The sequence below is a fragment of the Nicrophorus vespilloides genome, unplaced genomic scaffold (assembly GCF_001412225.1).
Source record: "Nicrophorus vespilloides isolate i.1.1-1 unplaced genomic scaffold, Nicve_v1.0, whole genome shotgun sequence".
NCBI lineage: Eukaryota > Metazoa > Arthropoda > Insecta > Coleoptera > Silphidae > Nicrophorus > Nicrophorus vespilloides.
The window spans coordinates 11606-25201 of record NW_017096010.1 but is presented as its reverse complement, the minus strand read 5'-3'; the positions used below and the strand labels follow the sequence as shown (position 1 = coordinate 25201).

The window sequence follows — 13596 nt, the reverse complement described above, 5'->3', positions numbered from 1 at the left end:
AGAAACAATTGACGGAAACTCTTGTTTATATTTAGTTCGGAAGATGAAACATCGCGTCCAGAATGGATATGTCTTGTTCGATGATGGAAAGTTTCCTTCATCCCGACGCGTTGCCTTCACGAAAATAAATACCGTATAAATAAGCTTCACCCCCGACGACAGGGCTTATTTTTAGCTCGGCGACGAGAGAAGAATTTCGGGCCCTTTTTTCCGTCGTTTCGCTTCCCCCAAAAACGACTAAATTTAGAAATTCTAAAGACCGTCTGCCTGCACGTACATACATACAAACAACTCTGCATAAATTTCACAAATCAGTGAATCGAGTCGCTGCATAATTCCATAACGGAACTCGCAACGAACGAACGTTTAATTAGTTCAAAAAGAAACAACAAATTTTCAACAATAGCAAAGACAGTGTATAAAGTACACTTCTTAAGCGCGCGCGCGCTCCGTTGACTCTAAGCCTAATTAAAGTAAATCTTAAGTAGAATACGTTTCATAATAAATTGAAATATGATTTTTTTTTGGGGCAATTTCTTGGATTATTCATGAAATTAATTAAGTTAAGTATTGTGAAAAGTAATTGTGAACAAACGGAAATTACTCAAATAAATTTACTTTTTTAAAAAATTAATTACATTGGAATTGCAACGAAAGTAATTGCATAATTACGAACGTCCGTTTACACATGAAACAAATGAGTTGAAACGAAAGTATTAATTGATAATACGTTATAGATTTTGAAACAATTGAGATTGTTCGAAACAAATGAAATCTATATATATTATCAATAACGAATTTAAGTCTAAAGATTCAAAGTTTATTAATGAGCACGTAGAAATGTGAAACAATAAGAATATTGGAAGTTATCAAAAAAAAAAAAAAAACTTTAACCAGCAGATATAAGCGAAGGCCACGCGACTACAGAAACTTTGTTTGATAAGAGTACAACGTTCCAAAAACGTATAACGGAAATAATGTTTGTATTAAATATGCATAATATTGAGTTCACTGTAAATTTGTTTTGTTAAATTATTTCATTACTTGTTATTACTGCATATATATAGTCTTAAACGTTTTGAATCAGTTTATGGAATGAAAATCGAAGCTTGCCTCATTAAGGTTGTTTCTTTTTTTTCTGTTATTGTTATTGGGTTGTGTGCGTCACCAGGCAACGATGACTTTCCCGGAAAGAAAAAAAAGAAGAATGTAAACCGTTTATGTTTCTTTGTCGAAGAAACAAAACACTGATAGGATTGTCTTCCTGGATTTTAATTAAACAACATCGATTTAGTTGGAAATTTGAAGTTATTATAATTAATATTTTCATTAAAATTTAATGTGTTTATTGATCAAGAGAAAACAATTGAAGAATACAACTTGCTTGATTAAAATGTATTATTCAAATACGTTTTTCTTTTGTTTTAACTTTGTATCAACAAAGTAAGTATTTAAAATTAGTTGATAGAAACGCAATTAAGTAAACTATTAGTGCACTTTTTACATGTTTATTAAATAAGAAAACAATTATAATTGACAAATTCGTTTATTTTCCAGATGTTGCTTGATTAAAATGAATTCTTTAAATACGTTTTTCTTTTGTTCGCTTAAATTTATTAATTTAGTTAGAAATTTAATTACAAAAAAGTAAGTATTTATATGATTATTAATTAAGAATCAGTTGATTAGGAACGCAATTAAGTAAACTCCTCTATTAGTACACTTTTTACATGTTTACTAAAAAAGAAAACAATTGGAATTAGTCGACAAATTCGTTTATTTTCCACGTGTTGCTTGATTAAAATGAATTCTTTAAATCTTATGAATTCAATATATTAATTTAGATTAAAACTTAATTAAAAATTGATAATCAATTAAGAAAACAAATTAGAATTAGTTTATAAAAGCGCAATTAAGTAAACTTTAAATTAGTACTTTTTTTTTAAATAATTTTTGAGAAATTTACTCACAAAACTTAAATTTTTGAAAATAATTTTAAATTGAATTACAGAGTAAGTATTTATATGTTTATTAAATAAGAAAATAGTTGATATGAATACAATTAAGTAAACTTCGAATTTAGTACATTTCATTCAGAAAAATCAAATAAATTTAAAGTTTGCTGTTGAATTTTGAAATTTCATTACAAAGTACACTTTTTACATTTTTACTAAAAAAGAAAACAATTGGAATTAGTTGACAAATTCGTTTATTTTCCACGTGTTGCTTGATTAAAATGAATTCTTTAAATCTTATGAATTCAATATATTAATTTAGATTAAAACTTAATTAAAAATTGATAATCAATTAAGAAAACAAATTAGAATTAGTTTATAAAAGCGCAATTAAGTAAACTTTAAATTAGTACTTTTTTTTTAAATAATTTTTGAGAAATTTACTCACAAAACTTAAATTTTTGAAAATAGTTTTAAATTGAATTACAGAGTAAGTATTTATATGTTTATTAAATAAGAAAATAGTTGATATGAATACAATTAAGTAAACTTCGAATTTAGTACATTTCATTCAGAAAAATCAAATAAATTTAAAGTTTGTGTTGAATTTTGAAATTTCATTACAAAGTACACTTTTTACATTTTTACTAAAAAAGAAAACAATTGGAATTAGTTGACAAATTCGTTTATTTTCACGTGTTGCTTGATTAAAAAATTCTTTAAATCTTATGAATTCAATATATTAATTTAGATTAAAACTTAATTAAAAATTGATAATCAATTAAGAAAACAAATTAGAATTAGTTTATAAAAGCGCAATTAAGTAAACTTTAAATTAGTACACTTTTATTTATTTTTTTTAAATAATTTTTGAGAGATTTACTCACAAAACTTAAATTTTTGAAAATAATTTTAAATTGAATTACAGAGTAAGTATTTATATGTTTATTAAATAAGAAAATAGTTGATATGAATACAATTAAGTAAACTTCGAATTTAGTACATTTCATTACAAAGTAAGTGTTCATATGTTTATTAAAGAAGAAAACAATTGAAATTTGTTGATAAGCTTCCAAATGAGTAGGATTTCCACGTATTACTTGATTCTTGAAATTAGTTGTGAATTGCTTTGAGGAATGCGTCTTCTCAGGTTGCTTTGTTTTCTTTTTAGTGAATTTCTAAGTTGGATTTAGACAGTGAGTGAACAAGGAATTGCCAGGTGTTTGGAGATGAATAAAAAGGTGAGCAGAGTTCAAGAGGATCAAATTTTGATGTAGTGATTTGAGATTTTGCAGAAGTCCAACAATTAAGAAGTTTTAATTGGAAGAGTGGAGTCAACGAGTCTTCTCCCCAAAAATGTTGTATATGCATATGCAGAGAAAGAGAGGAACTGATGAGGAATCACAATAAAAGAACAAGGATAAATAGGATTTCGTCACGCATCTGAGTCATCGAATTTACTGGTCCGAATAAAGAAAGAAAGAGTGGTAAAGTAAAGGAGAGGAGCCCCTTTTTGTGCGAGCGAATAAGTGCGTTTCGTCCCCTCCACTGGAAGACCGTCGAGGCCTGCTCGGATGCGCCCCATACTGGAGAACTCCAGGACACGAGACGAGACTTCATTCCACCTCTGCAGTTCGGTACGAACGGGAAAGCCGAGAAGTTTAACGAATTCGCGCAGTTCCAATCCGGATTTTCGTCGTCCTCTTTATACAAGATCCAACAGATCGATATATTCTCAACTCAAGGTGAGCGATAAGTTTGTAAAGAAAAGAAAAGAAAAACAAAAGAAAAAAACAAAACAATTAAAAGAGGATTTTCAAACGGTGTGTGTGTACACCGGCACTTTAGTTACAGTCTGCAGCGGAAGGTGGTGCTGTCAGACGTGGGGTGCGGTCCTTCCTATTATCATTACTCATTTTTGTTTCTTTTTTTTAATTAAAATATTAGCGCTTTCCCCAAAAAAAAAACGCGATTTTCATACAAAACGCAAAAATTCACTAATCCCAAAGAAATAATCATGAAAAAAAAATATATCAAAAATTTGCAATTTACAACAAAAAGAAACGTTACTTTTTTTTTATTAATAATTTCATATGATTTCTTTGCATCTTCTTGAAAAATAACCGATCGATCGATTTGTAGTATTGACGTTTTATTATTTATTTATTCATTTCGCGACCGAAAACGGAAGCTCGGGTCTGCACAGGAAGCAGGTGCGGATGCGATGCATTCCAAGTAGTCTCCTCACATTGTGTTCAAATTATTATTTTTTTCCTCTGCTTTGTTGTGATCAAACAATGAATGGTCTTCTCCAATTTCCATTCTACTCTTCAGCAAACGAGAAAATCAATAATCCTTCAATCTCTATACAAAACTGAATGATTCAATCAAGTTATTTACAAACAGTTTAGATTTCGTTGTCAAACAAATTCAGTTTACAGTTTTAAGTTTTCGAAGCAATTGCAAAATATTTACAATTTGTATTTGGCCAACGCCCGAAGGCTTCCAATTAGATCGGATTACACTTCCCGCTTACTACTTCCTCTTTCGCATTGTTGAAAGTTTCACTCGTTTTTCTTTCTTTCTTCCTCTTCCGCGATAAAAGTAACGCACTTTTCAACGCTTTTTTTTTGCAATAATAATAATGTTGTGTTTCCTATTGGAATTCACTTCCCATTCATCCTTATAAAGGACAACGACAGACAGACGACGACAACAACAAAACTCGACGCGTCTGCATTACTAATTATAAAATATTTCGTTTCCATGCATATTTGCAAGAGTAATAAATAAACAAACATCTGCATTATTAATTATAATCCGTTTTTTTTTTAAATTTATTACTAAACTTTCGTGGAAATATCGAGGAAAACTAATTGAAATTAATATAACTTATAATTAATAATATTATTTATCTTTTTTATGAACTATTTCAAAGAAATTATAGAAATTATAAAAATTTATTGCATATGGAATTGAAATTTAGTTGTTTTTTTTTAAATGAAAAATGAACATTTTTGAGGAATAACAATTTGAAAATGAAATTCATTAAAAAAAAATTTATTGCATATGGAATTGAAATTTAGTTGTTATTTTTAATGAAAAATGAACATTTTTGAGGAATAACAATTTGAAAATGAAATTCATTAAAATATTTGTAAAGTTTGTCAAACTTTCATTAATTTGTACAAATTTTGATGAAAATATTTATTGATTTAAGAAATACTAATTGATAAAACATAATGAAAATTTCGAGGAAAAGTCTTTTGAAAATAATGAAAACATTCGGATTTTTTTTTTATTATACAAGTTTCAATGGAAATTCGAGTAAGACGAACAGAAAACGTACGTAAATTGAAACGTAAGCGTTAATAATGAAAACATTTTGCGTCGTGTTGGAAAACTCGTGAATGACAAAAGGATTTGTTAAGTGCTGCGACGTAAACTGTTATATTCGCAGCTCAATTAAATTTTAATGAAACGAAAAGAAAAAATGAGTTAATTATTGATTTGTAAACGTTAAGTTCATGGTGATGATTGATTAATCTTGTTGCTAATTTATATTGTTATGTTGACAATAAGAAATTAGTTGTTAGTTGAAACTTATTATTGTTAATCAAGTAATTTGATTTAACGAAATACAATTAATTAATTAAGTTTTATATTTTTTTTTTGGATTTATCAGTTTATCAAGATATTGTTTGTAATTGAATTATTGTTAATGAATATTTTGCGATTAATAATGTGATAAAATGTGTTTGTTTTTCGTTGTAATTATTGTGATTGTGGATAGGAATTATGTGGAATTTATGAACAGTTTTTATCTTGGGAAGGAAATGTAGACTCTGTTCGTTTCGATCCGATTACGACTAGTGCAAACATATACCAAAGTCAATATTGATTTGCGAATTGTAAATAAGTATGTACAAGTAAATTCTTTTCGATAAGCATTTTTTCGTTCGTTTGGTGATGATGAGTAAACTGTTTCAAGTGAAAGGGCGCGCCCTTTTCAGCAATCGATTCGTGCTTCCATCCCCCCCGTTGTCTGCAACAGCTGTTATCGGGCGGAATTTTTGTGCATTGTCTCTACGCCGTAGACGTATTGATTTTTCTCTTTTCGGGGGTTGTGAATTGGGAGAGGCGGAGTCTCCGCCATTTCGGATCAACGAGGGCGTGAAAACAATGATTCTTCTGTTTTAATTATTCATTCATTCATTTATTTTTAATTGCCTTCTTGTTAGTTTTTCTCAATTAGTTGGAGGAATCCGTTACTCCTCTTTCTCTCAAGAGTCATGATGATGATGAACTTTTATCTTTTCCTATAGGTCACCTGTTCTTCTCTCTCCGCTCGAAGCCGTACAATTTCTTTTCTTATCCGGATTATACAAATGCGGAACAAACAAAAACAAGTACATAAAAAAAAAACTTTCACACAGTCCGCTCTATTCATAACTTGATTTTTTTTTTCGGGTGGCCGTTAATTACGAACAAAACTAAAGAAAAAAAAAAGCAACTCGCACCCAGCCTTCTTGTACACGCAATTATTCTGTTATTCTTCGAGAGTGGAGCGTTACCATCGTCGCCGCACTCGTTTTGTACATACATATGGTCGATGCAACAATAACCTACTTTTTCCTTTCTCTCCTTCTCTTCTCTTCATCCAGCAACAACTCTTCTGATTTTCGATTCAACCTTGCTCTTCTGAGCTCTAATGCCCATATGGTGGGCAGATCACCATTTGCGGACGCATCCGTGGGTCGTGCTGAGGTTCAATTGCACCGAAAAACCATAACAAACTGTAACATTCAAGTTTTCATAAAAAAAAAACATCATTTTTCTATTGGCGGATTTTCGTCCTTTATAAAAATAACTTTCGCATCGACTTCTTTTCTTGTCCCGCTACCAACGAGATGCATCATGAGCTGAATAGTTAAGTAGTAGCCGTTTTGCAAATACCTCTCTCAGCCTTGCAGACAAGAAAAACCTTCACATCACATATCATCAACCTCTCCGTTTTATTTTATTTAATTTTTATAAATAAATTTATTTATTGTCTGTAATTCACTTAATCCTTGATGTCTACACTTATAATCAAAGATTAAATTTTAAATTTAAATTTATAAATTTCATATTCCAGTTTTGTCTGGAACGCAAACTGCGTTAATATTTACTTATCATTGCACTGCGATTGCAGATAAATCAACAATCAACAGCATTCACACTACGTTCCCGACGTTTAATTTATTTATTTATATCGCAGAGGTCGAGGCGAAACAGTTGAAACTTTTGTTTCAGATTTTTAGAGAAGGCTTGAACTACTTCAACTTTTTTTTTCTAGTTCACCGAAACAATTGAAGTCTCTCAGTCTTCAAAAGTCTTATTTGTTAATTAGTGTTTTTTTGGAAATATGATGTTTACAGAGAGAGATGAAAAAGCTATTAATCTGTCGGGGTTTTAATGTTAACATACTATTAATTAATGCAGTTATTTCATTGAATCGAATGGAAATTCCAGCGAGTAAATTTGAAAACGCAGATGTTTCAATTTTCGTTATTCAGCACAAATAATTAACAATACACAATAATTATTTTTTTCCATTAATATCTGTCGGTTATAAAAGTAACGTAAATTAGAATTATAATGACAGCAGGAACCGGAATTACGTTCATAATTTATTCTTTGATCTTCAAATCAAGCACGCCTAGATTAATAGATAATATTATTTTTTTAAATACATTATGTTTCCATGGCAATTTACAACATGTCCATCAAATTTGACGTTTCTATTCGGATCGGTGAATAAATTTAAACCATATTTGGTTGCATACTTTTTAATTTGATTATCAAATCTTATAATATTTAAGATTACCAAAATAAGCCTCATGTTTTTCTAAATGCGTATTAGAGCTTATAATTTTCAAATTCTCACAATAAATTTATTCAAATTTTATAAAGAAAAACTGTAATTGTTTGTTAAGTTACAATTTTGTTTCTGGCAAACTTGATATATTTTTTTTAATTAATTGTGAAACAATTGTTTTAGCTTGTAAATTCTTACGTTTTAATTCACTTTTAAATCTTTAAATATAAATTTTCATAAGTTTATAATAAATTTCTACAAATTTTACAAAGAAAAACTTTAATTGTTTGTTAAGTTACAATTTTGTTTCTGGCAAACTTGATATATTTTTTTAATTAATTGTGAAACAATTGCTTTAGCTTGTAAATTTTTACATTTTAATTCACTTTTAATTCTGTAAATATAAATTTTCATAAGTTTATAATAAATTTCTACAAATTTTACAAAGAAAAACCTATAATTGTTTTTTAAGTTACAATTTTGTTTCTGGCAAACTTGATATATTTTTTTTAATTCATTGTGAAACAATTGCTTTAGCCTGTAAATTCTTACATTTTCATTCACTTTTAAATCTTTAAATATAAATTTTCATAAGTTTATAATAAATTTTTACAATTTTTACAAAGAAAATGTGAATGTTTATACATATTTCAGTTACATTTGTTGTAAAATTTTATAAAAAAAAACAGTTGATTATTGCAATGGTATTGCGAGAGAGCGTGTAATCAATTTGTGGAATTTGACAGGTTTAATGGAATTTTGTTATGACGTTTCGAGTGGATCCATATGGATGAAGAAACGCATGACTCACGAGTTTCTTTCTTACTTTAGCGACATAAGGCAACATGCAGAGGACAAACCAAAGCAACTGGAATCGATGGTGTTTATTAAATATCATCGAATAACATCAAGGAATTTGATAACTTGTTTGTCCTAAGCACGAGCGATTCATCATCAACATCATCATCACAATCCTTATTATCAACGTCTACTTAATTTTATAAAAAAACAAAAGAAGCAAAACAATTGCGCGGAATTCGAAAGGAATGCTTGACTCTTGTCTCGTCTTTCCGATATATTGATGACCTAGGCGAAAGAAGGAAACGCGGAATAAAAGAAGAGACGTGTGCACTTGCCGACTTTGACGACGCGGTGTGAATGCACTCGAGAGAACCGCGCATTGCATCTCGCAAGTTTTGTAACTTGAAGAATTAAAAAATAATAATAATTTCGAAATGCAAAGTGAAATCACCTGCGAATTTAATTAATTATTGTAAATTATAACTGGATTGTCCTTAAAAGGTGCTAGAAATGAGTCAGGCTCGAAAAGTGTTCTAATCCTTTTATAGAAGGCCTCGCGTATGATATCGTTTGTTTGCATTAATAAGCGAAATTGGAAGAAGTTTAGAAGAACATGAACGCGCGCCATATGGTCAAAGCCGTATACGGATTCTTCTGCGCCAAATTGATTTCCACAACCTGTCCCCCTTTTTTTTATTTCATTTTATAATTTTCGAATACGTCGCAACTTTTATTTTTATTTATGTTTCTTTAACATTACATTACGCGTTGTAATTTCGCGATAAATTTGGATTTGGGCCACGCCAGACTAGAAGAGATTATTACGAGCGAGCGAACGCAGTTAACGGCATTAATTGCGGTTGTGCTTACTAGACCGATCCATACGATTAATTAGGCTCGGATCCGCAACGAAGACTGCTTTTTTTTACACACGTTTCACAGCGAAATTACTTTATTTATTTATTTAATTTGCCTTCGTTACGTCCAAATTAAATTCATTAAATCTGCCGTCACATTTGACGTGCTTTTCAAACGATTCCGTCGAAATATATATAGAAAGAGAGAGAGAGAAAAATTCCCAGTGTAATTCCATAATTTTTCGCGGTGTAAAACCGCGATAACTTTATTGTAGATAAACTCTTTGGTGATTCACTTTTACTGAAACGTTTCTTTCTCTGTTTGCAGATGTCTTGCCCAGCTCCATCCCTCAAGGACCTCCCGAAAGTCGCCGGCGACTTGAAGAGCGAACTGGAAGGATTCAACAAGTCCAACAACTTGAAGAACGCCGATACCCAGGAGAAGATCATCCTGCCTTCAGCCGAAGGTAACAGCTTTGCGCTGCTCTCATTCTTTATTTATATATATATATACACTACAAATCGACGAGGTTTTCGTGCAGTGTTTAAACACTGCACAGAGCGAAGAGTCAACGTTACATGTTTATTTGTTCGATTGTGAGCAGACGTCGAATTGGAAAAGACGCACAACGCGCTCATCGCGGGCGTCGAAAACTTCCAACAGTCCACCCTAAAGCGCACAGATACCAAAGAGAAGATCGTCCTTCCGAACGCGCAAGGTAACGCACGAGGAGAGGTGCTTTGGCGACGAAAGAAAGAGACGCTTCAACAAATTAACGCCAATTAACTATTTTTTTGTGTGTGTGTGTGTGTTTCGCATTTTTTTTTTATAACACGATTAATTTCTGCATCAGCAACAATTGTATGTAAACTCTTTAATAATTGAAATGTTGTCCCGATTTTTGTAGATGTTGCCTCGGAGAAGAACGAGAAAGCGTTGATCACCGGCATCGAGAATTTCGAGAAGAGCAAACTGAAGCACACCGAGACTCAGGAAAAGAATCCGTTGCCAGATAAAGACGGTAAATATTACAGAAATTTTAACAAAAAAACACACTTTTGCATGAGATATTATTGTTTCTTGTTGTTGTAAACTTTCAAACTGCGATTCGCGAACCACTTTCTTCCATTGAGCGAGAGAAATTTTTTTGGGGAAGAGAAATCTCCATATCTCACGCCGTAATTTACGTTTTAACTGCATGATTGCAAGAAGTTAAAAATTTGTTTTGTTGATAGTTTGTTTAATTTTTTTTTTGGATTTAGTGTTAGTTGATTGGTATTTTTTGTGTTTAAATTTGAATTAACTAGTTAAAATTTTGATATTATACATAATTTGTTGAGTGCGAAATGAGTGCAGACGATGCAAATGACTAAATTATGCTTTGAAGCTTTGCTTGAGTAAAGCACGAAGAAAATACGCTACGAAAACCATCGTTTCGCCCTTATTTAGAAACAATAATAATAATTGCTGAAGACATAACTTTTAACTTTCATAGTTTTGCATGATTCTAATTCGTATGTTTTTGCTCGTTTTTGTTGTATAATATTTTGCCTGCGCCTGCTTGCGGCTTTTTTTTTATATATAAAATAAAAAAAATATGCATGATGTGTGCCGGCGGCCCCTGCAGTCGTTCAGCAAGAAAAGACTCACCAGAACTTGATTAACGGCGTGGAACAGTTCGATAAAACCACGATGAGGCATGCCTTGACCACCGAGAAGAACGTGCTTCCAGATCCAGAAGGTTCAATCATTGAATTTCTTTTATTTAATTATTAATTATTTGTACATAAAAGAGGAGCGTCAATTAATTTGTATTTATGAAATGTGCAGTGATCGAGCAGGAGAAGGGCCAAAAGAACTTCATCTCTGGCATCGAGAATTTCGACAGGACGAAAATGAAGCACACCGAGACCCAGGAGAAGAACCCGCTGCCGACGAAGGAGGCCATCGATCAGGAGAAGAGCGCTTAAAAAGGGCACCGATCTCCGAGGATCTAGATGGCGAAGGGTTGCGCGCCGCCTACTACTTCCACGCGCTTCTCCCTTCGTCGTCGTCCCAAAAAAAAACAACAACAAAAAAATTCAAAACTTAAAATAAAAGAACGGAGAGAGACACCTTTTTTGCCGATTTACATTTAACACACACATAACATAGTCATCTTTCTTTTATATATATATATATATTCTCAGAATAAAGTTTGTTTAAATATTATATAAAGAAAAATCAACAACAACAAAAGCTGAACACCAACCAGATAAAGTGTAATAGAGGGAAAGCAGAAATAAAATAGGAAGGGCTCACAACGTTTTTTTTGATACTTCTATATTTTGTAATGGTTTTTATACTTTTATACAATATTTATATATATAATAATAATAATAATACAATGAGGAAAAAAAATGGGAAAAAACTGTGTATTTAAGTCCGACGCAAAAATTCCATTCGATGTATGTATGCGATTCTTATATGTATTTCTTATTTACTATACTGAGTTATTACTTAATGGCTTTTTAAAAAAATATATATATATATAACGTATGTGGGTTTTTTTAAAGAGAAGAGAAAGAAAAACGAATATTTTTTGTGATTCTGTACTTATTTCCATTCTAATTATTTTCAGTTTCTTCCTATGTTTCTTTGGTATTATCGTGTATGAGGCGATATTCAAATATATATATTTTAGTTCTTAGTTTTAGTGGTCATACTTTATATATATATATAAAAAAATAAATACATAATATAAATTGTATTATTTAAACATTTTTTTTGCATGAAAATGGTGCTTAAATAAACAAAAAATCTTAATCTGCTTTTGTATTATTATTCTACTGAAACTTTCAGGAATATTCAGTTTACAACCTTATTGTAGCTCAATGAGATGCTAAAGTATACAAATGATATCTGTCTTTGTAAGACTATGTTTGTATAGTAGAAGTAGAAACTTAACTTAAGACAAAATCAATAAATTCAATTCTTGAGCTTTCTAGTCTTTCGAGATACTTTAGATAATATTATTTTTCAATTTATCATTAGAAAAGTTTTAAGAATTTTTGATTCAATTCAGTCTTATATACAGATAACTATTGGCTTTGAGACTATATTAACTTATTACTTCAATAAGGAAAAGCTTTTAGTTATATAAACTTATCAATAAGTGATTTAAGACTACATTAGTTACAGAATTATAGTATTTCGAATGATTTCAACTAATTTCAGTGACTGTGATGTAGGCAACTCAATATACGCTGAAATAAAATTCAAAAATTTGTAACTTTGCAAAGTGTTGTAGCTCCCCAAAAAGTAGACGGAATATTTTCAATCTCAGTCAGTATATTGTATACAAAAAATATATATATATATAACGTATGTGGGTTTTTTTTAAAGAGAAAGAGAAGAGAACGAAATTTTTTGTGATTCTGTACTTATTTCCATTCTAATTATTTTCAGTTTCTTCCTATGTTTCTTTGGTATTATCGTGTATGAGGCGATATTCAAATATATATATTTTAGTTCTTAGTTTTAGTGGTCATACTTTATATATATATATATAAAAAAATAAATACATAATATAAATTGTATTATTTAAACATTTTTTTTGCATGAAAATGGTGCTTAAATAAACAAAAAATCTTAATCTGCTTTTGTATTATTATTCTACTGAAACTTTCAGGAATATTCAGTTTACAACCTTATTGTAGCTCAATGAGATGCTAAAGTATACAAATGATATCTGTCTTTGTAAGACTATGTTTGTATAGTAGAAGTAGAAACTTAACTTAAGACAAAATCAATAAATTCAATTCTTGAGCTTTCTAGTCTTTCGAGATACTTTAGATAATATTATTTTTCAATTTATCATTAGAAAAGTTTTAAGAATTTTTGATTCAATTCAGTCTTATATACAGATAACTATTGGCTTTGCAGACTATATTAACTTATTACTTCAATAAGGAAAAGCTTTTAGTTATATAAACTTATCAATAAGTGATTTAAGACTCATTAGTTACAGAATTATAGTATTTCGTAATGATTTCAACTAATTTCAGTGACTGTGATGTAGGCAACTCAATATACGCTGAAATAAAATTCAAAAATTTGTAACTTTGCAAAGTGTTGTAGCTC

At 30.2% G+C, this 13596-nt stretch overlaps 1 protein-coding gene across 4 annotated transcripts; it reads left to right on the top strand.

Moving 5' to 3' along the window:
* Positions 1-3523: 3523 nt before the first annotated feature.
* Positions 3524-11835, top strand: LOC108569163. Of its 4 annotated transcripts, XM_017930606.1 has the most exons (6): positions 3524-3700; positions 9802-9940; positions 10079-10192; positions 10382-10495; positions 11102-11215; positions 11305-11835. In XM_017930606.1, exons 1-6 carry the CDS (start codon positions 3530-3532, stop codon positions 11442-11444), a joined length of 792 nt encoding a protein of 263 aa, XP_017786095.1. In that variant the 5' UTR covers positions 3524-3529; the 3' UTR covers positions 11445-11835. The 4 variants fall into 4 exon arrangements, with proteins under 4 accessions (XP_017786095.1, XP_017786097.1, XP_017786096.1 ...); XM_017930608.1 differs by lacking the exon at positions 11102-11215 and having other exon boundaries at positions 3526-3700; XM_017930607.1 differs by lacking the exon at positions 10079-10192 and having other exon boundaries at positions 3529-3700.
* Positions 11836-13596: the final 1761 nt, after the last annotated feature.